The sequence below is a fragment of the Dasypus novemcinctus genome, chromosome 4 (genome assembly GCF_030445035.2).
Source record: "Dasypus novemcinctus isolate mDasNov1 chromosome 4, mDasNov1.1.hap2, whole genome shotgun sequence".
Lineage (NCBI taxonomy): Eukaryota > Metazoa > Chordata > Mammalia > Cingulata > Dasypodidae > Dasypus > Dasypus novemcinctus.
This window is the reverse complement of record NC_080676.1, coordinates 162,949,215-162,971,974: the sequence shown is the minus strand read 5'-3', so window position 1 is coordinate 162,971,974 and position 22,760 is coordinate 162,949,215. Positions and strand designations below refer to the sequence as shown.

The following is a 22,760-nucleotide window of genomic DNA, read 5'->3' as shown; positions in this document are numbered from 1 at the left end:
TCGGCCTCCTGCCTGCCACAGGCAATTAAAGTGGGTCGGGAGAACACCGGGTTATTTTCAAAACAAGCTGCCTTGAGAACTTTATCTGATTACTGGAGTGGGCACTTCCGTCCGCTGACGGAACATTGATTTTTCAAGGTGATTTCAAGGACGGCAAAGAGGCTGTAATGCGGGGAGATGGCGGTTGAGGCGAGAGTTTGGTCATACCCAGGCTGGGGCTGAGAGCCTGTTGGGACCCTTTCGCTTGGGCTGGGGTCTTTTAGTTCTGCCTGCACAGCTGCTGGATGACAGGCAAGCCACTGTTTTCTCCGTGCTTGGTCTCTGCTCCATGGGCAGGTGCTGGTGAGACTGAAGGATGCAGCTTCCTCCCAGTGGCTTTTCCTTGGCTCTGACAGTGGCACGGCGCTAGCTTGTTTCTTCATTTTTTGTCCCCCACCCCAGAACTTCTTACCCGGCTGTAACAGTGCAGTTCCAGGACATGGCACTGTGTGTGCTCACGTTTTAGTTCTTGCTAAGCACGCTCTGACTTAGTTATACTAGAGCCATTTTTTAATTAAACTTCAGATTGCAGCTTTCTCCCTTCTCCCACCAAGTTTACTTCTAACCACTAGGGATTTTGTTGAAGAACCACAAGTGGACCGTGGAGCTGGCGGGGCATGCTGGGAAAGGCTGTTTCTCCCTTTTCCCATGGGGCCATCCTCAGCGAGGCTCTCGCTCTAAGCTTCCCGGTCACAACTGCGGGATGTGGGGACGCGCTGGCTCGCGGTGGCGCACTGGCTCGCAGTGCTGGGCTGGCTCGTGGGGGCGCGCTGGCTCGCGGTGGGACGCCGACTCACGGTGGCATGCAGGCTCGCAGTGGCAGGCTGGCTCGCACAGGCCCTGGGAGGGTGGGCTGCGCCGCAGGGCCCTGCGAGGCGCTGCCTTGGTGCCCAGTGCAGGGAGCTCGGCGCCTGTGCCCTCCATCCCACGGCCCCCATCACAGCCTCACGCCCTTCCTGGGGGGGTGGGTGTACACACTTGGGGAGGACAGGCTCACCCGTTCCTTTGTCTTGGTGGTAATATATTTATCACCGTTTTCTTAAATGAGAGAATGGTGTTTTGAGGTTGAGTAGAATTTGCTTAAGATAACAGGAGGAAGGGCTTTTGATCTTTCCCTGCTTGGGTGTGGGTGTGTTTGAATAAACACCACCACGGGATTCTAACAAACTACCTATGTTACCTGGAGACTCCCAGGTAACATAGGTTACCTTGAATTGAATTTATTTAAATACGACTTAATTGTATTTATTTACTAATTTAGTAACTAAGTTAAATGTTTTATGTTAAATATATTATTATATCATCAAATAAATTTAAATACATTTTACTTAAATAAAACAGAATATGATGAAATGATCACAACTCAGGAAGTTCAAAAGGGTATGTATGCATACCTGCATTTGTACACACGCACGTGGTCACCAGCCAATCACGTCTTTTTCTCAGGGGCAAATGAGATGAGTTTCTCCTTTAGCCTCCCTGAGAGTTCTCGCATTAAGAAGCAAATATGTGTTTGCATTCTTGATCCCCACTTCTCCCAATGGTACTGAGCTCTGTGACACGCCGGCATTCATCACCTGCTGGACATCAGTGCCTTCCTCCCTGCCCCCCAGTTAGTGAGCCTTTGTGTACATGTACCACTAACCAGTCCTTTTGAGGGACACTCAGATCCTTTTTTCTGTCTCTGGCTCTGACACCCAAGACCACAAGCTTGTGAATGCCCAGTAGTAAAATTGCTGAGTCCAAGGGTTTTTGTATTGGTCATTTGATCGATGTGTCTCAATTTGGTTTTATCTAATTTCCATATTAATTAGTCATACCAGACAAAACAGATGTACGTGACAGTCTATGAGTGTTCACTAGGTTAGAACACACGTGATGTGTTTGTCATTTCTCCATCCTGTAGAGTGGAAATGTACAGGAGTTTTCCAACCATAAAGAAACTACCAATACTTATCTCAAGGAAGACTTTCGAGCGTGTGGGTGCAGCTTTCTTTTCAAGGCTGGATGATTATTATTATTATTATTTTACTATTCACTCCATCTCTATTGCTATGTTCTCTGTGAGTATTTCTTAAAATGCCAGACCAAAAAACTACTTGAATTCTTCTGTCAATCCACAGCTTCTCTAATAAAAAATTTAAATAAATAAATAAATAAAAGAGAGAAGGAAAAAATGAAAACTGCTTGAGACTGCTCCCATCTTTTCTTAGCATTTGAAGGCAGATAGTTGGAAGGGGAAAAAATCTCTGAAATTATTCCTAGACCAATAATGAAATATCCCACTTACTTTCTACCAAGTGACAGCGGGAATTTTATTTTTAATTTTGGAAGTCTATTTATTTCTACTTTTAAATAAAATGAATAGACCTTATTTTTTAGGGCAGTCTGAGGTTTACAGAAAAATGGAACAAACAACACTGAGTTTCCTTCCCACCCCTCCCCACCTATCTCATCTATTACTAACATCTTGAGTTCGTGGGGTACGTTTGCGAGAATTGATGGACTGACATCGATACATAATAACTAAAGGTCATTGTTTCTGTGCGGTGTCACTGTGTCCTACTGTTCTGAGTTTTGGCAAATGGGTTGTCAAGGATCCACCATTGCAGGATCTCTTAGAATAACTAAGCACCAGAACTGCCTGAAAATGCCAAATGCCCCGTGCTCCACCCCGAACCCTTGGCCACCACTCATCTTTTTATTGTCTCTAGTTTTGCCTTTTCCAGAATGTCTCGTAGTTGGAGCCACCCAGCAGGGAACGTTGGCAGACCGGCTTCCTTCACCTAACAGTGTGCATTCAGGCTTCTCAGTGTCTTGGTGGCAAAAATGGCTCGTTTTCATTTTTTTCTGTTGTGGGAAAATATCCCATTGTATGGGTGTGCCCCATTTACCCATATGCCTGACCCGTGGCTCACTCACACCTGCTGTGTGGACGCACCACAGAAGCATAGAAGTATCGACCCGTGTCTGGTCACTTCTGTGGAATGAGCCTGGGGACGTGAGGCCGTCCTCAGCAGACCATCCAGGAGTTGGTGGCCACAGAGGGAGGCGAACTGGCCTCGGGGGGCCACTGGGACCTGGATCCTCCGTTTGTGCTTGAAGCACACATAAACCCACCCACTGCAGCCACGTATGCCTTTAAACATGTCAGTTAGCAACTTTTCAAAAATGGTCAATAGATTTATTGCAACTTACCTTTTTAGGCAATGGTTTTAGGATGGTTCATGTTAGCTCGGGCTGCTCTGCTGAATCCTAACGGTGAATAGGATTCCAGTCTGTGCGTGTCGCGCACTGGGTCGATTGATTCTCCCACCCAACGAAGCGTTCTCAAAACTACAGGGAGAGAGACGGGCGCGGGATAGGGAGAGGGCATCAGCGGAACTTCTAGTGTTGTATTTCTTTAGAACCAAGGCCAAAGGTGCCTGGACTCAAAGGCGGGACCTTTACAAAGAGAGGCCCCCGCGGGTGGCTCGGGGCTCTGCCGGGGTCCTCAGTTTGCCCGAGAGGGGCTGTTGAAAGAGCACCTGTTGAACAGGAGACGGAGTCCTGACGCACGGGCCGTGCCCCGGGTCTCTGCAGCCTGGGGCTGCTGCAGGGGGGCTCACGGCAGCAGAAAGAGGTCCTCTCCCAGGGCCAGAGGCCAGGTCCCAGTGTGGGGTGCGGGCAGGGCCGTCTCCCTCTGGCTGCCGCAGGGAGGCGTTCTCTCCGCCGCGGTCCTCGGCTGGCAGCCGCATGCGCCTCCTTTGGCCCGTGGCCTCCCGCTGTGGACTTCGAGCCCACGCTGCTTCAGTTTGACTCGTTCCACTGATTCCACCTGCAATGACCTTATTCCAAAGGTCCCCATTGACGGGCCGGGGGTTTTGGACTTGAATGTATCTTTTTGGGGAATGCAATTCAACCCATGAAACTTGGGGAAACCAAACCCGCTGCCTCGCTGAGCCTTGCTGTTCCCGGGGGGGCCCCCCGGAGCGGGGAGGGCAGGCACGGCGGAAGATTCACGGCCCCTCTCACTCCCCCACAGTGCGTCTCTACGGACCAAACTTCATCCTGCAGGTCTACTCCCCCCAGAGGAAGTCGTGGTACCCCGTATGCCAGGACGACTGGAACGACAGCTATGGGCGGGCAGCGTGCAGAGACATGGGCTACAAGTGAGTGTGCACCCACGGCCCCGAGGTGGGGGAGGCGACCTGAGCACAGTGGGGACCCCAGAGGCCCAGGGTGGGTCCGCTTTTCTCTTCACGCCTCTGTCCGTGTGTCTGGGCCCCGGATGCCAGGGGCACGCGTCTCCTTCCCAAGGGGACAGGGAAGCCGGCGGCGGGACCTGGTCCTGCCCACGGCTGTGCCCAGCGCGGTGCCAGGGCTCCCCCCAATCTGCACAGCTTGCTGCCACCCTGCTCGGCTTCTCCTCTGCGCATGTGCATCCCGGTGGCCCCTGGGGACCCCATAGTGCCTCAGGACCCACCGCTTTGGGGGGCTCTTCTTTGAGGAGTGCACTCCTGCATGGGGAGCCCTCGGCAGCCCTGGCCCCCCGGGGTAGGGGCTGGGGGAGCTGTTGAGGTGCTGGCCTGGGATGGCCAGAGGAGCAAAGCCTGTAGGACCTTTCCTGGGTGGGCTCGCCCGTGGGGGCACTGGGGAGGCCTCGAGGAGACTCGCTCCTCGGATTTATAGTTTAAAAACATCCATTCTTGCCTGCAGCAAGCTGGGGAGCGGGGAGGGGAGGGGGGGAGCGGGGAGGGGAGGGGGGAGCGGGGAGGGGACCTGTGCCCTCGGGAAGGCAGACCTCAGCCATTGCTGGGAAGGGCATTGGGGGTCTTTCTTGCTGCAGGGTGTCCCCAGCGAGTCCTAGAAATCCTGGGGTGTTTGCTCTTTGCCCATTTTAAAAAAGAATTGCCACTTCCTAACAAAGCTACCTGAATGTCTTAGCTGCTGAAATATCTCGGAATGCCAGGTGTCTTATTTTGCCAGGGTGGCCGTTACAAAGGGCCACCAACTGGGGTGCTTAAAGCCAATAAAGAAGTTTATTCCCCACAGCTCTGGAGGCCAGAGGTCCACAGCCAAGGTGCTGGTGGGGCCACGCCCCCTCTGAAGGCGCCAGGGAGGCTCCCCCTGCAGGGGTCTTTCTCTCGTGGCTCCCGGCTTTCCAAGGCTTCTAGGTGCATCACTCCACGCTGCCACCGCCTCCCACCGCGTCCTTTCTGGGCCTCTCCTCCCCTTATAGGACACCAGTCACTGGATCAGGACCCCCGGTCAGTCGACCTTAACTAATTCATCAGCAGAGACCCCATTCCCAAATAAGGGCTAGTCATGGTTCTGGAGGTAGGAGTTAGAGCTTTTTGGGGGACACAGGTCCACACACCACACCACCCCGAAACCACAACGACAGTGTGAACTCCACGGTGAAGCCCCAGCAGAGGTGGACTTCGCAATGGGGCTATCTCAGCGGCTCTACGTTTTATTAAATGCCATGGACTCATCTATTCCTATCCTCATTGTTTCGTAACCCAAGCTAGGTTAGAAACCCGTTGGATGGAGGCCCCTTTCCCTGGCATGCTAGGGTCACCGCAATGGCGAATGGCTATAACACAGTGCCATCGCACTAATTTGTGGCTTTGTTTTCCAAAACGTGACCATTTCCCTCTTCTGAACATTGTACAAAAGGAGCAAGGCAATGTAGCTTGAGGTGTGCACTTGTTAGGGCTTAACGGCTGTTTTAAAGGACAGCTCCACCTTGGCTGGGTTTTCTTTTAGGAATAGCTTCTACTCTAACCAAGGAATCGCGGACGACAGCGGAGCTACAAGCTTTATGAAGCTCAACGCCAGCGCCGGGAACATCGACCTCTACAAAAAACTCTACCACAGGTATTTGCGATTTCTGTTTTCTTTGTTGAATTTGGTGAGAATGACCAGGAGATACCAGAGGGAGCTGTGCCCTGCGGTTGGCTCCTCGGAGCTGCAGTTCTGAGTCCGGATGAATTTCTCTGGAGAGGAGCGGAGAGCCCCAGCAGGACCTGTGCTGGAGCAGCTCTGTGCTTCCTCCTGCAGAGCAGCTACGCTTTAGTTTCCATTTGTTTGCGAGCTCCACCCTCTGCCCTGGATGGTATTAGAGGACACTGCGAAACTGAGGTTCCACTTCCTTCATTTTTCCTCGCTCTCCACACATTTTGGGATGCCCCTCCATGCGTTGGGGTGTGGCCTCGGGAATCCAAGAGGATATCCCGGGGTTCCAAACGTGGTGACCAGCTCGTTCCCGTTGGCTGGTTTTCAGCACCACGAGCCCTGCTCCCCGGGAAGCCCACTGTCCCGGGCTGGCCACCCCAGCCCCTCACTGGCATTTGGGCACAGGTTGGCAGAGCCTGTTCTGTTCAGCAAGGACCACTGCAGCCCCCTGTCCCCGGAGCTTCTGTCGATTCCGCCCCCTGGCTGGGAAGGTGCATCTGTCTGGTCGCGTCAGGAATCTCTAACCAAAGGAGCCCTGCTTGGCGTGGCCCGGGGCGGGGGGGGGGGGGGGGGGAGCGTGGCCGTGCAGGTGTCTGCGCAGGCCTGGCAGTGACTAAACAACGGGCCAAGTGTTTGATGGCTTAGGTCTCAGAACGCTGGGATCGGAGGTGACTCCAGTTTTGTTTGGCAAATGCTTAAAATGCCAACATTCTTCCTGGGACTATTAGATCAAAATGTTTTGTGAAGTTAAAAGTACACATTGTCCTTCCTTGCACATAACCTTGCTTATCTCCCAGGTCTGTCTTTTTTGTTTTTAGGAGGTACCAGGGGTTGAACTCAGGACCTTGTAACATTGGAAGTAGGCACTCAACCATGGAGCTACACCTGCTCCCCAATGAGAGGTCGTTTTTCTGTTTGATTTTTTGTTTTGGGAGGTACCGGGGATTGAACCCAGGACCTCATACATGGGTAGTAGGTGCTCAACCACTGAGCTACATCTGCTCCCACTGAGAGTTGGTTTTCCTCATTTTTTTTTGTTTTTAAGTAGTACTGGGGATCGAACCTGGGACCTCGTATATGGGAAGCAGGTGCTCAACCACTTGAGCTACACCTGCTCCCCTCGGTCTGTCTCGCACTGCCGGCCAGGTCCTGGGTTTTAGGGGAGGGTAGACTGATTATGCACTCCCCTCCTTTCCTTGAGTGGGAGGCTGGAACCCAGGTGCGTTGCTGGGTGGGCCGGGGTGGTGCGTCGGGGGGCTGAGCTCCGCCCCGGGCCTGGCTGCCCCTGGGAACATCACAGGGTGAGCCCAGGATGGGGGGCTGTGCACGTCCAGGTGTGCACGTGCAGGTGTGCCCATCAGAGTGGCTCTGCCGGGGAGGGCCCGCCTGCCCAAGAAGCAAACCACAGCTGCTTGGGCTGCTTGTCAGTGCGCCGAGCGTTTGTCTTCCTTGGTTACACGTGACATCTGGGGTCAAAGAAAGTGGAGCTGAGTGGGGGAGGCAGAGGGATTGTGTCTGCCCCGGAGGGGGCCTCGGGCGCTCCAGGGGGCTGGAGGGCTTGGACGGAAGACAAAGCTGGCGACCGGCGTCTTGGTGTTCCGTGCACGTGGCCGGGGGCTTGGGAGTGCTTCTTTTTCCTCTTTCCTTCCAGAAATCGCCGTCTGATACTTGAGTCTTCACTTTGCCTCCGGGTTGGGCTCGCCTGGGAGGATGGCCACGTGCCCGACGCCGGTGGCCATGTAGCCACGTTGCTCCGTAGAGGGCCGGCCTGAGGGTTCTTAGAAACGTCTTCTCGTAGTGGGATCCTTTCTCTTCCTGGCATCGTCGGTGCCGTCCAGCCAGTGTACCCCACTCGACCCTGTAGTCGAGAAGAGTTGGATTTATGGACGCAGGGCGGCAAGAGGGCTGCACAGCGTGGGCACGTCCACAAGGGGATGTTAGAGGGCTCCAGTGGCAGGACCTGGGCCACATGGGCGGCTCTGGGGGAGCCTGTGGGCAGCAGGGCTTGGCTGGGGGCTGGGAACCACGGGTAGTTCTGTGATTCGGTATCTCAGTAATTTTAAGTCTAGTATCTGGGAGGAACAAATGAGGCTAAAGCTGTGATGGGTAAAGGAGCAGCGGGCAGCCAGGTTGGGGCTGCGGGGCCGTCACTTGGCTTGGACAGTGGCCACGGGGTGTGTGTCCCGCCAGGGCCATGGATCAGGCTCGTTTCGTTTGGTCGCGATCCATCGCGGCTACAGAGCCAGCTTGTCCAGGTGCCATTGTTTATGTTCCACCCAAGCCCAGCCTCGTTTTCTTTCTTACCACATTACAGGGAAAATTCACTAACAAGAGACTTCACTGGTTATTTCTTTTTTCACCCGTAACTTCTGACGTTCACCACCCCCATGAGAAACTTAATTTTCTTCTGCTTCTGGGCAAAACCATTGGTTGAGTCATTTTCAATACTACAGCTATACAGCAGTCATATGAGCCCAGAAGTTTCCAAATGGCTTCCTTGAAAACTAAGGGGATGGTTTTAAAATCCAAGGATAAAAATAGCATCACAAGTGCTTGCTCTCAGCCCCGCTCAGGGAGCTGAGGCGCTTATTATCCCATCTTATGGAAGGGAAGCGGAAACAAAGGAAGGTCAAGGAGCTTGGCCAAGGGCAGAAGCTTCAACTTAGCTCTTCACCTCCGTGCCCTCTAGGTTTTCTTACCTGATTTGATTCTTACACGGTGAAGCTTCTACGCCTGCAGAGACGGGCCACGGAACAGTGAGAGAAATGTTCATTTCTGAGTATTTGGAGTGTCACGTGTTTTCTTGTTTATTCTAGTGACCCAGATGTCCCCTTTCTTTTTCAGTGACGCCTGCTCTTCAAAAACAGTGGTTGCTTTACGCTGTATAGGTAAGGACGTCGTGATTTTCCTTTTTAACCTTTCTAAGCGTGAAGCATTCAGGACCTTCAGGAAAGGATCCCCGTGTGTTTTGGGAGCGGGAGAGGGGCTAGACGGAGGGGGTGGGCGCGGGGTCGGGCTGTCTCCGGCCACGCCCCAACCCTTCCCGAGAAGCCGCTTTTCTGAATCCCGCTGTGTGTCAGACGCCGTCAGCCTGGGGCCCGTGAAGTGGCAGGGGGTCTCGGGGCACCCGCCAGGCCTTACTCTCCGTGCCACCCCTGGAGTGGGGGTCCCCGTGGGCGCCTCTTGTCTAGGAATGGAGAGGGAGGGGTGATGCTGGAGGCGGCTCGAAGCCCGCGCTGCGGCATTTCGGTGGACCACGGGTCGGGGCCTGCTGTGGCCGCCGGGCGCCCCCCGCGAGAGACCAGAGCCGAGGCACAGGCTCTCCGGTTTCCCCCCCACGCTGGCTCGGGGGGGCCCTTCTCTATCAGGAGCACGGCGGATCTCCAGACCTTCCATCAGCGTGGTGGGGACTGGCCTCCCTTCCCCGTGGTGGCCCAGTACCCTGGCCCTCCCCTGGGGTCCTATGCTAAGCTCAACTTTTCGAGTTCAATTGTTAAAACCACAGACTCCCAGGTGGGCTATGTGGCTCCCAGGGAAACTGGCAGCCAGGCTCAACCAGGGTCTCCTTGTCCCTGAGGGCCAGGGGTGCATTACCCCACCCTGCCCCTGGGGAGGTCAGGAAGGCAGGGGCGGCCTCAGCCTGCCTGCGTGGCTCGGGGGGTGCTCGCAGAAGGCCCCCCCTCCCCGGCCCCGCTTCCCCAGGCACCAAGGGGGAGGCAGATGGGGCGGGGCCACGGGGGCCTGGCGGTCCCTGGGCCTGGAGGTGCCCTCCTCCCGGTCTCCCTTTGTCACTTGCATCTGGCCCACCCCCCGTAAAACTAGCCCTGATGCCTCTGGGCGCCCAGAGTCGCCCTCGCCGCGGCCGTTAGGGGCCTTCCTTTTAGTGGGGCCGGCTCTTTCCAGGGTGTCTGTGCGTCTCCTAAAGGAAGCCTCTTCTCCCTTCTGGTGGAAGGACAGGAGGCGTGGTGGGTGTCCCCTCACTCCCCTGCAACCCGCCCCAGCTGCTGGTCTTCGACCAAGAACCTGGGGCCCGGGTGAGCACTGTCAGCCCCTCCGGGACTTTGGGGAGCCCAGGGGCTGCCGCAGGCCCTCGCTAAGGCTCGGGAGCGCCAAGTGGAGGGCGCCTCGCCTGAGGGGCGCTTCCCGGGGTGCCCGGGTGGGCAGAGGAGGGCCGGCTCGACCCCCAACACCGGGAAGGTCCAAACCAGCCCTGTAAGAGCCGGGCCCCACGTGCAGGGCAGTGAGAGGCCACCGGCCCCACGCGGCCCCGTGATGACCGCCCGCCGGCCCCGCTTGTCGCTTCAGATTGCGGGGTCACCACCCAGACCAGCCGGCAGAGCCGCATCGTGGGCGGGGCGAACGCCAGCCCCGGGGACTGGCCCTGGCAGGTCAGCCTGCACGTGCAGGACGTGCACGTCTGCGGGGGCTCCATCATCACCCCCGAGTGGATCGTGACGGCCGCCCACTGCGTGGAAGAGTGAGTGCCCGCCCGAGGGCCCCTGGGAGGCGGGGCGGGGACCACCCGGGCGGACCCCCCAGCCCTGTCTGGAAACGTCACCTTGCGGTGGGGACGCGCCGATGCGTGTGAAATATATGGCAGGGGCCACCTGTTGAGCAAACAGGCACAAGCGTCTCCCGCATGCCTGCGCCCCGGGGGTCCGGTGTGGGGCCGGGAAATGCCCAGGGCTGCTGCCACCTTCCAGCTTGCCCCACCCTGCTTGGAGAGCACCGCCCTCTCGGGAAGTCTGCGCCCCCTGGAGGCTGAAGGCACCCCCCAGCCCTGCCGGACGCTTCTTTGTGGTCAGCCTGGCCAGGAGGCCCGCCTTTGTCGGGAGCTCCGTCCGCCTTTACCTTGTGAACGGCGCTCTTGCCGCATGACTTGTCACCCGACGGCGCTTGGTCCTGGGGGCTCTGAGCTCGGCCAGCTTGCTTGGGCGGCCCTGCTGCCAGTGCAGCCGTTTCGTCAGCCCGGAGGTAGCAGGATTCCTGTAGGATGCCAGAGCCCGAGGGACATGCTCCTCCTTGCGTGCTGTGCCCCTTGCCCACCGGGGAGTGCAGGGACCCCAGCGCCCGGGCCCCTCAGTAGGTCTGGGTGGCTGAGCCGTAGGTGCTGACATGCTCCTGGGCTGCTGGGGGAGGCCTGCTCCAGCCCCATGGCCAGCTCCATGGGAAGTCTGCCCCCCTGCCACTCACCTCTCTAGGACGAGTTCCTGGGAGGAGGGGTCCCAGACCTCCGGGCTCTCAGCACCTTTCCTGGCTGCCCTCAGGCCAGGCTGTCCAGTCACCCAGCCACGGGCTCCTCGTTCTGTAGGGGGAAGGGCTGAGAGAAGTGCAGGGAGCTGGACTCTGTCACCCAAAGGGACAAAGGCCTCCCTGAGCAGCCCCTTCCAGGTGAGGCGGAAGAGCCCCGGATACACGGAGAGAATGGGAGTGCACAGGAAGGGGTGTGCACATGTGAGTGTATACGAGTGCGCTTGTGAGTGTGTGTCTGTGTGTATATATGTGTCTGTGTGTGCATGTGACTGTGCACACGTGTGACTAGGTGTGTGTTTACATGTGTGCATGAGTGTGCACACAAGTGTGTGCATGTGACTATGCAGGACTGCATGGCTATGGCTACATACACGAACGCACGTGTGATTATATGTATGATCACATGCATGTGTGGCTGTGCATGTATGTTCGTGTATGTTGCGTGACTGTGCATGCGTTTGGCTGTGTATGCCTGTATACATGAGGACATATATGTGCATGCATTTGTGACTGTGTGCACATAAGTGTATATGCATGCAGCAGTGTGCACAAGTGACTGTGTATGCCTGCATACATGAGTGCATATAAGTGCACTGAGTGCATGCGTGTGTGTGACCGTGTGCACATGTGTGCGTGCACATGTATGACGGGGCAGTGAGTGCTGAGGGAGAGGCAAGGTGGGAGCTGCCCGGAGGGAGGGGCTCTGGCTGAGGCCCCGGTTGGAACTGGAGCTGGGAGAAGGTAGTGAGCAGGCAGAAAGCCACCTGGTTTTGTACCAGCTGGGAAGAGGGGAAGCTGGGAGCCACAGCCTGGAGGCGCAGCTACAGGATGAGCTGCAGACCCACGCGGCGTGGTCTGTCTCCTCCCGCCTGCTGAAACCTGCGGGCGAGTGGGGCGCTGGGCTTGGATTTTGTGACTCCTCATTGGTTCCCTCTGACACCCCAGAAGGGCTAGAATTTGCTGTCAACTCTTCTACACTGGGGTGGGGTGGGGGGTGCTGGCAGATGCACCTTGACATTATCAAACAAGGTAACGTGTCCTACAAGAGCACCTCTGGAGGCAGGTAGGGGAGCAGATGCTCAGCCACTTCCCCGGGGGTTGTGCCTGTGGTTTCTGACAGTCACGTCCCCTCCAGGCCTCTTGGCTCCAGCTTGTGATTTTTGAAGGTCATCAGGTGAGGATGTGCTGTGCGTCCTCCGGCCATGCCCAGTGTCGTTCTCTTTGACTTCCCAGACCTCTTTCCAACCCACGGTACTGGACGGCCTTTGCGGGGATTTTGCAGCAATCGTTCATGTACTATGGAAAAGGCTACAAAATAGAAAAAGTGATCCCTTATCCAAGTTACGATTCCAAGACCAAGAACAATGACATCGCGCTCATGAAGCTGCAGGTGCCGCTCACGTTCAATGGTGGGTCCCTCGGCTCAGACGCAAGCGCGTGCATCGCTGGGATCAGATCTTACAAAGCCTTTGGCTGGCGGGAGAACACGGGCCACGAAGTGGAGGGAAGGAATCCGAGTTGAACCAGGGCGGGTGCGGGAGGGGGTGCGATAGCTGGAAAGGGCTCAGCAGACGCCAGATCGGCTGGAAAGGTGCACGCGGTGTGCCCTGGGAGGCAGCTTCCGCCACGTCCGTGCTCCGGGTATGGAGTGATTATTTAGTAGATGCATGTCATGGAGGACGCAGGGGTCTAGAGCAGGGTTTCCCACCCTGCTGACATTTGGGGCTGGGCGGATCTTTGTTGTGGGACCCGGCCTTGTAGGACAAGCAGCATCTCTGGCCTCCACCCATCAAATGCCAGTAGCAGCTCCCAATTAGAACAACCCAGACTGTCCCTAGACATTATCCAGTGCCCCCCGGGAATGAGCTCGTCTTCCATTTGTAAAGATAATCGGGTTTTTTTTTTCACATACAATCGCCAAATGGGATATTTTTAAATAATAAGTTTAAAGCATTAAAATTAAATGTGCTTTCCCTTAGCTTCTCATTAGGCTCCCGTACTGGTCCATCCAAGGGTCTGGAATGTTCCAGCCCGGAATGGGTTCAGAAGAAGCAAAGCCTGGTACCTCCCCAGGAGGGGCTTGCCTTCAAGGAGGAAAACAGTCCATGCATCCCTGGTGATGTGTGCTGTCCATCATGGGCCTCCGAGGCTCAAGCCAGAAGTGCCCACCAGCTTTCCTGCCCTTGTCACCTGCATGCCCTCCACCACCTGGTGGCACTGAAGTATGGCTAGCAAATAAGTCCATTTACAACCAGCATAGCCTTCAGAGGGAAATGTCTTGCCTGCTGGCAACAGAAACTGGGAAAGCCAGGACATTTTGGAATCCAGAACTTTCCTTGGGCCAGATTGCAGTGGTGCCAGGTGCAGAGATGTTTACCTGGGGAATTTAGGTGAAAACCATGCCTGGAGGTCCCCAGTAGACCAAATGGGCTCATGGTGCTTTCTCTTCTTCACATAGACAAAATAAGGCCAGTATGTCTACCCAACCCAGGCTTGATGCTGGAGCCGATGCAGCCTTGCTGGATCTCCGGGTGGGGGGCCACCTACGAGAAAGGTGAGGCCTCCCGGGCCTGCAACCCGCAGGTCACAGGGGATGGAGTGTTGGGTTTGGAGGTGGGAGGTCCGGCTCTTAGTCCTGGTCCTACTAAGGGGCTGGACAAATTTGACAAATCATCATCTTTGTGCCTCAGTTTCCTTCACTGCTGAATGGGGAAAGTCACACCTGCCCTGTCTAACATGCAGTGAAACAAGGTGTGCACACTGCTTTTTGAGGTATAAAGGACAGGTGCGTGTGAGGTGTGTCTTCACGTTAGCATCCCATTGTTGGACGGCTAAACATGAAGCTAGATTGGCAGGGCTAGAGACAATCAACTGCAGACCTCCAATGCTTCGTCCTTCTGCCTGGAAGCCATAGTTAGTGGTTAGCTGCAGTTAACCAGTGGTTAACCAATGGTAGTGAGAAGGAAGCAGACTCGTGGCATAGGCTTGCTCGGGTTCCGTCCGGTACAATTTGCATTCATTTCAGCTAAAATTTCTCAAATGAAGGGATCCTGGCAGTTTCATTTTTATAGAGGATTGGAAGTGACTGGTGGTACAAAGAATTATTTTACATGTTGTTTATAGCCTTCTACTTCCAAAAACTGTCTAGAGCATGCATAGAGCAACTCCTTTCAAACAAGTGTCAAGGGAGACGGTGGGGGTGGGTGGCGGTCTAAAGAAAGCTACTGCAGCCGAGCCTTGTAGTTGAGGATGGACATCCCCATAGCCGAGATGAAAGGAAAAAGCATTCATTTATTTGCTTAACAAGTATTTAGGGATCACCTGCTATGGGCTGGGCCCCTGAAGTGCTGGGACCGCAGCAGTACACAAGTGAAGACAAACGGCTCTGCCTTCCTCAAGCCACATTCTCCAGTGGCTGTCAGTGGGGGGGGAGGCTGTGGGTGGTCAGACAACAGGGAAACAAAGGACTGAGAAAGCTACTTTCAAATAGTGGGGGGCTGCTCACTTTGGAGAGGTGGGCAGGGAAAGTTTCTTGGAAGAGTTGGCATTTGAGCTGAGACTGGAATGATATAACAGTTAAGGAACAAAAAGACAGTGAGGCCGGGCATGGGGTGAAGCTTCTGGCTTCCATTCTGAGTGAGGAGCTTTAAAGCAGGGGAGTGATGACCCCTCTTCCCCCAAGCTGTGTAGCGGCTGTGGGGAAGTGAAGGAGGCGGGCAAGAGTAGGAGGAGGACAGCAGTGAGGGGCCACTGGGACAAGGTGGCAGCTCAGACCAAGATGGCGGGCGTAGAGATGGCAGAACAGCCCTGAATTTGGGGCAGAGCTTTGCTGATGGGTTGAATGGGGGAGGGAGAGTGAGACGTTGAGTCCCTTGATCGGAGCCCCAGGGTGTGTGGCGATGCCATTTCCCAAGATGAGGAAGGCTGGGTGGCGAGAGTTTGGGGAGGCAGAGCGTGTGGCGAGGGCTTCTGGGCGAGCATGGTAACTTTGGGGTGCCAAGTGGACATGCAAGTGGAGGTAGCCACGTGGAGGCAAGGAAGTCTGACAGCGAGTGGAGACGGTGGTTTGAGGAGTTGTAATGTGCAGGGAGGCAACAGATGGAGAGTGGAATGTGGGATGGGAAGGTTTGTTTAATATGGGAAATACAGAAGCTCCTTGTGCATTCCCAAGGAAGAGTGGGTAAGAGGGAGCCATGGGGAAGGAGGGGGAAGTGGATCCTGAGAACCCAGCCCTTGAGTGGATGCAAGAGGGTGGTTCTAGGATGCACATGGGGTTCCGTAGCTCTGGTGTCGGGAAGTCATTTCCTCGAGGCGGAGCTCTACAGCTGCCATGAGCCCAGTCCCAGCCTGTTCCAAGGAGAACTCGGGTGCCCCAGGCAAGGGCTCGGGGTCAGGGTGTGCGGATGGCGGGGAGGGGCCTGGGGACGCACAGAGTGTCTGTGGACATTGTGGACGAGGGTCGCCCGCTCTCCCTGATGTCCCTCCCTCATCCTCAGGTAAAACGTCGGAGGTGCTGAACGCCGCCCTGGTGCACCTGATCGAGCCCTGGAGGTGTAACAGCAGATCCGTCTACAACAACCTCATCACGCCCGCCATGATCTGCGCCGGCTATCTGCAGGGCGACGTCGATTCCTGCCAGGTGACTGGTCTCGGCTGCCTTAGTTTCCCTTTCGGCCTTGCTTGGCCCCTGCGGATCCGACGGGAACATGCGGGGGCCCCGCGAGAGGCAGAGTTTTCCTGGGGCCGCTGGAACCCCAGCTGGGATGGGGGACCAGCCGTGGGGAGTGGTGGCCCCTGACGGGGTGAAAGCACCCTGGGGGGGTGGGAGCAAGTATGGCCAACAAACGTCTGCCGCTGCTTCCTCCGGAGAAGCTCTGGTTTGGTAAAAGTGTCCCGGAACAGAAACGAGTACTTTGACTATTGAAGTATGAACGGCGATTTATTTAGCAACTGTGAGCTGACACCGGCTAAAATGGATCACTGTGCACTGCCGCTCGGCGGCCACGTGTGTCCTAACTTGCTCCTGGGAGGAGCGCGGCTCTTGCGGAGACGTGAAGCGCTCGCGCGTGGCTCAGGCGGAGCCCGTGGTCAGCGGTGCGTGGCAGGCAGTGGGGCAACTCTGCTCTCTGTGGTTGTCCCCCCAGGGTGACAGTGGAGGCCCTCTGGTCACGCTGAAGAGCCGCGTCTGGTGGCTGATTGGGGATACAAGTTGGGGGTCAGGCTGTGCCAAGCCAAACAGACCCGGCGTGTATGGGAACGTGACAGTATTCACAGACTGGATTTACCAGCAAATGAGGGTAAGCTGCCTGCCTCCTGCTGGAGTTCGCCGGCTGGCTGGTCGCAGTCCACGTGCCCAGGAGTGCGGCCCTGCTGCCTGGCCACCGGCCGCCGGGGGCTTTGCCGCGCCTGCACCAGCATCGCTCTCTTGTCGCCCCCATCCGCTGTTGACCATTTGCATCTGGTGCTTGGATGGGATTGTCTGAGGCTCGGCTTTCCATGTCTGGAGCTGGCCGGGCAGGGGTCTTGGTGGCGAATCCCAATTTAGCGGTTGCTCAGAACTGAGCGCAGCAAATCAGCTGCTGCACCGTGACTGGTCCCTCCCGGGGGCTCTTGGCTGGGCCCCAGTGGCCCCCGAGGTTTAGGGTGAGGAAGGGAAGACCCCCAGGGCTCCTCCGGGACCCTGGCCCACACAGCTGGCAGGGCCTCTCTTTGGGCACTGCCCCTTTCTTAAGGGGGAACCAGGTCACTGTCCATCGCAGGAGCCTCGGGACCTTTCAGAGCTCTGTCTCTTCCGGGGCTGGGCTGCAGGGGAGGGACAAAACTCTCTCTTGCCCCCTCCAAGTCACCAAAGCTGCCCGGTCTATTGAGGGAGGGGCAGAGCCAGGGACACAGCCCCCCAGGGCCTGTGTCTTCCTCAAATAAACCAGAGGGCGCAGGCTCCTAGGTCCCTGCGGGCAGCCCGCCCCGGCCATCCGTGTAGATGTCGGCCATGTGACAGGCACGCCAGGCACTGTCCTGTGTCGCCGTGGCTGAGGGCCGGTCCCTGGGGAGCACAGCCAGCTGGGAAACGGACAGCCCAGCTTTCCTGCCAGGGCTGGTGGCATGGGAGGGCAAGGCGTTCTGGCAGTGGGTAGCCGGGCCGGGGGCGGGCTGCCCAGGATGGGGGCGAGAGGGCACGGCGGTTTAGGGGCTGCAGGCCACTTGGCAAAGGCGGGAGGCAGCCGAGTGGACAGCGAGGCCTCGCGGCTGGTTGATGGAATTCAGTGCCCAAGTAGGGCTTGGTTTTTGCAGAAAAAGGCGCTGCTGAGTATCTTGATTCCCAGGATGCCCCTTTCTCCTTTGTCACCTCCTCACCTGGCACAAGCTGTGCCCTCCCTCGGGCGCCTTCCCCACCCTTGACCTCCATGTTATAAAAACAATATCCCTTCTACCAAGCTTGCTTATTTGGTTTATAAAGGTCTCAGTCAATCTAGGGAGGAAAAAACCTTTTTTCTATCTCTTGTTTTAAGAAAATAACATCGGTTTCTTTTCTCCTTTCTGAACAGGCCAACAGCTAATCCAGACGTCCTGTGTCCTTGAAACCACTCCAAGAAAGTGAAGGGGCAGACTGTGCGTTCCCCGTGCATTATGTATTTCTAGGAAATAATTCAAAGGTCCTTTCATTTTTATTAAATCGTGTACTTCTCCGACTTTGGCCCTTCCCGCGGGTCCGTGCGGGCCACGGTTGCAGCCCCCAGGCCGGCTGGCCTGTTGTGGCTTGGCTGACCCCGGCCCCTTGTCCAAAGGGGGTGCCAGGCCCGTGGCAGGGCCGGTGAGCGGCAGGGGAGGCTGCCCCGTTGGGTCCTTCCTTCTGACACACTTGGAGACAGTGACTCCCAGCTGCTGGACAGCTTGAGATGCAGAGAGACCCGGCCACGCCAGCGGGCCCGGGCGTGCCCCGTGGGCCCCTCCCCTCCGGTGCCTGCCGGTCATCTCTCAGGGCCTTCTTAGCCGCTCCCGACGGAGGCTGGACAGAAAGACCCCCGTGGGCGATGACATCCATCACTTATCAGGGCGTCTCAAACCTTTTTCCACTTCTAGGGGTGAGAGTGTGGATGGAGCCCTGGGAGCAGGGGCGGCCACTGCAGAAACTGCTCACACTGGGCAGTTGCGGCCACCAGCCCATGGCCTGCGTGTCGCGTAGGGAGGCGCGGAGGATGGGAAGGCAGCCTCCTCCCCTGGCCTCTCCCAGCTCCTAGGAGACCGCCCGCACGCCTGGGCCGCGTCCAGGTGCCACGGGGACCTTCTTCACGCCAGCGGCGTGGCGGCCAAGGGCCCCTGGGCGGTGGGGGGCGCCTGGTTGAGGACCCACTCGTTCCATGCAGTGATTGTGCCTGTTACTACCTCATTTGGAGGCTTGGCTCCGGCTGCGTGGAAATAGCTCGCCTCCCCGTGGCTCTTTGGAATGTCACCCTGGCAAAGGGTGAGCGGTGAGGCCTTTGAGCCACGTTTTGTTTCAAGATGCAAGTGCCCAAGAGAGCCACCTGTGCTTGTGACAAGAAAGAGAGAGATCCGTTGGACCCCCGAGGGCCCGTGGTGGGAAAGGCCACTGTGCAGTTGCCAAGCGGGAAACGGCGACGCTTTGATGGGAGCACTGCTTTCCCGGGGTCCCGCTACCTCTGCAGGGACTCTGGTGTTCAAGAATTAAACACGGGGTTCCCCCGCTCGGGTTTCACCTCGAAATGGAAGGTCGTGACAGTTCCACCCACACGATGCTTCCACTCCACCTTCCTCTGGCAGGAGCCACATTCCCAGGGACTTTTCAAGCACACCGTGCCGTCAGGTGCCAGCTCCCCAGGCCAGATTTTAAGAAATGTCACCAGGGTGGACACGTGTTTCCTCTTTAGGGCTTTTTATTTATGTGACCGACTATTTGTCTTCTGTTTTGTATGTTTTTTAAACTGTGAGATTCCATTGTGAAATACCATGCAAATAAATTATACGATTTTGTTTTCCAAGTATTGACTGAGTCTTGGGTGTTTGCGCGGGGAGCAGAACACCTGCATTTCCTCGTAGGGCAGTGATGTCGTGGGGTTGCCGTGTGGCCGGAGTGAGGGTGAGGGTGCCGGGAAGAGGCCACAGCTGGGGTAAAGGGTGCTGGGCAGACCCCCTGGTGGCTCCGGTCCCTCCACAGCCTGGTCCTGCTGGAGTTGGCCCGAGCATGACTCTGGAATGGGCATCTTCTACAGCTCCCACCTCTCGAGGCTTCAGCCCAGAGAACCAGCTCTTTTCTAGACCTTTCTGCCCAGGTCCCACGTATCCTCAGATCCAGCCTGTCCAAACGGAGTCCAGCATCGCATCCCCTAAAGCTGTCTTCCTGATGCCCCCCTAAGGGTGGTGGAGCTGCTGCTTCAAAGAGTGTTTCTCCAGTATATCAAAATGTGTCAAAAGTATGGGAAAAAATTGTGAGACATGAAAAAAAGAGCCCATGTTTTTGTGTCTGACAATAATACCCAAATATCCCTAAAATGTCCCCCGAGCAAGTCAGGTCACATTATTTCCAGTTATTTGGGCCATGGGAATTACCATGGGAAACGCTCACACTTTGGGATGAGGCTGATTTCTCTGAAAAGATCTAGACAGAAAACTAAGAGAAGTCTAGGGAAATGCATTTTTATATTTAAGAATTCCTAAAGTACATAAGTTGAGTTGCTTAATTAAATTAACCCCCAAACACTAATTAAAGAAAACCCAAGTGTTACCGCAGGTGGGTAATTTGTGACGATCCTTTGGTGCCTCCTTGCAGCTGGGTGAGCAGGGGGTCCCAGTGTAGGAAACAGCTCCCCTTGACCCTCTCGCTGGAGTAAAGGGTTTGGTCCCACCTGGAATTCAACCCCCGGGTTCTTGCTCTGTTCCCAGCTCTTTCTGGTTCTCCCATGGCTTACCTGATTTAGCTCCAATTTCAGAGCCTTTTCCCACTGGCCAAAGCTGGCTGTCACCTGAGAGCCCGGCTCTGTAAAGAACCAGGCAAATCCCCGGCTGGAGTTCAGTCTTGCAGCGCACGGCCACAGCACTTCACTGCTTCAGGCACACGGGTGGTGGTATCCTAAGATGACATGGCTCAGATCATAGCTCACTTTTGTGGTGTACCCCATGTTTTAAGACTAGTTTTGGAATATATGCTGTTTCTAAAGTAACGTGAAAAAAACAGTGTAGCAAATGACTACCGTGTAAAATGAACAAATGCCAGTGTTTGCACCTGGGTGTTTGCTAGAGCCATCCACCTTACTGTGGTGAAAGAGACTGATCTTGTAACTACCTGAAAGTCCACTGAGCTAGCTGGACTGTTGGTTATTTTTTCCCCGTGGAGGAAAAATAAAGTGGGGCCTGACAAACTGCAAGCCAAGGCCAGTGTCCCTTTTTGTTTCTTTTATGGCTACCTTGTAGAGGATTTGCCACTGAGAGAGCATTCCCTTTCTCAAAAACAAGAAAGGATGTCCAGAGACTGTTTCTGGCTGACTAGTTGGTTGATTGGTTGGTTGGCTTTTTGGCTGCGTGACTGGTTGATTGGTTGGTTAGTTGATTAGTTTGGCTGACTGTCTAGTTCATTGGTTGATTGGTTAGTCAGCTTTTTGGCTGGCTGGCTAGTTGGTTGGTTGGTTGGTGGTTGGTTTGTTGATTGGTTGGCTGGCTGACTAGTTGATTTGTTGGCTTTTTGGCTGGCTGGTTGGCTGGTTGGTTGACTGGTTGGTTGGCTTTTTGGCTGGCTGGTTGGTTGTTTGGTTAGTTGATTGGTTGGCTGACTGACTAGTTCATTGGTTGATTGGTTGCTTGGCGTCTTGGCTGGCTGGCTGGCTGGTTGGTTGGCTGAGTGACTGGCTTGCTTGCTTGCTGACTAGCTGGTTGGCTGCCTGGTTGACTGATTAGTTGGTTGGCTGGCTGGTTTTGGTTCACTGGTTTTTGTCTGTTTTTTGCCCAAGGACAGTAATAAAGGCAGATGTTAAGGGCTTTTAGAATATATTCATGAATCCAGAAAGTCATTTAAACAAGTGTTCGTGCCAAGCAGCCCTAACTCCCACAGCATACATTAAGCACCAGCAGCATGCCAGGCCCTGTGTTTTGGAAAACTGAGGCTTTATATCTCAACCCCTTCAAATCTACCCAGCTCTTCTACTCATTCTGCTCCAGACTCAGCCCAACTCTTTCAGGGTCACAGAGCCTCAGACCAGCCTGGCGTTGGGTCCCATAAGGAGATATTGTTATTTTAGTCTATTCTGCATATGCAGTTGGAACTCTAAGCCACTGTGACAGAGCACACAGCAGAGCCCAGAGACGCAGGTTCCGGTATTGCTTCTGCCTCTCGAGAGCTGGGGTGGAGGGGAGGGGGGTAGGGCACGGGGGAGGGTTGTGGGGACAGCCCAGCACCGTGCCTGCCTGTAATGGAGAAGTTCCTCAGGCCAGCCAGTAGGTGGCACCAGCAGCCCAACCACCAGGTGGCAACTGCAGGCCCACAGGGGTCAGTGCTGCCCCCTGGACAGCTCACCAGACAGCGGGAGGGAGAGCACCTGGGCCGGATCCACTAAGGGACACACACCCAGTACCGAGTCAGGAACATCTGCGCCACCTGCCGCCCAGATGTGCCTTCTTGCACACACAAGTCTATGCTGCTGTGGCCTTTCCTTTAAGCACGAGGCAAACTGACCTACTCTGGTTGAGTCGCACAAAGGTGCCGCCCAACAGCGGGCATGGATTTGCACTTGTCAAATCTCAAGGGCTCTCCCGGACCCCTCTCTTAGAAATAAATTCCCAGATTGTCCCCAGGGTCAAAGGAGACAGGGGCGGGGAGGCAGGGGGCGGTGTGGCTAGACCCCTCCCTGCCTGGCCGCTCTGGGGGCAGCCATTCCATTTCTGGACATCTCAGGTGGGGTTCACCTCCCGTTCCCTGCTGAGGCCGTGGAAGGGGTCTCCTGAGAAGGGAAGACTTCATGGGCTGGGCCTCGTCTTTGCAGGGCCCAGCACAAACCCCCAATCCCTACGCCTTCTCCTTCCAAGGCCCCAGCATTCGTGAGCCTTTAACTCTGCCCCAGGAGCCTGGGGTCAGGCGCCCTCCTGCCCGCTCCCCCCGGCCCAGCGCTCAGTGTCCTGTCCACGCCCCTCAGGGCCTCAGCAGCATTCAGAGCCCTGGGTCCCGGGGGGTGGGGCTAAGGCAGACCCTGGCACCCGGGCAGCTCTCCTCCAGCTCGATTCAGCGTCCAGCTTCTGTCTTATCTTACAGAGCTCTCCTCCAGCCAGGGCATTTGCCCGTCAAGTCCTCTTGGGCAAACTGCCTTTGGACTTGGACCTTTACTATTTTAACGACCTGCCAGGGACCCAAGGATGACACCAGGGGGATGCTTGGCCGGCACGCGATGGGGGCTGACACCAGGGGGACGCTTGGCTGGCACGCGATGGGGGCTGTGGGTGCCGTTTGGTTTGCACTCTGTTTTATTGCTTTACCTTTGCCTGCCATCTCCCTTCCACCTTTTGGAAATAGCAGACGACGTTCTTTC

The 22,760-nt window shown here is 56.0% G+C and overlaps 1 protein-coding gene across 3 annotated transcripts in view; it reads left to right on the top strand.

Moving 5' to 3' along the window:
- Positions 1-19,229, top strand: part of TMPRSS2 (transmembrane serine protease 2) — a 35,675-nt gene extending 16,446 nt beyond the window's left edge. For 2 of the 3 annotated variants that reach the window (XM_058296268.2, XM_058296269.2), the window contains exons 6-14: positions 4,064-4,190; positions 5,791-5,901; positions 8,824-8,867; positions 10,285-10,456; positions 12,466-12,641; positions 13,691-13,786; positions 15,729-15,871; positions 16,377-16,529; positions 17,778-19,229. In XM_058296268.2, coding sequence (XP_058152251.1) covers positions 4,064-4,190; positions 5,791-5,901; positions 8,824-8,867; positions 10,285-10,456; positions 12,466-12,641; positions 13,691-13,786; positions 15,729-15,871; positions 16,377-16,529; positions 17,778-17,789 — 1,034 coding nt within the window. In that variant the 3' untranslated portion in view covers positions 17,790-19,229. The remainder of the gene's footprint in view (positions 1-4,063; positions 4,191-5,790; positions 5,902-8,823; positions 8,868-10,284; positions 10,457-12,465; positions 12,642-13,690; positions 13,787-15,728; positions 15,872-16,376; positions 16,530-17,777) is intronic. The other variant, XM_058296270.2, reaches the window with a different exon arrangement.
- The last annotated feature ends 3,531 nt before the right edge of the window (positions 19,230-22,760 follow it).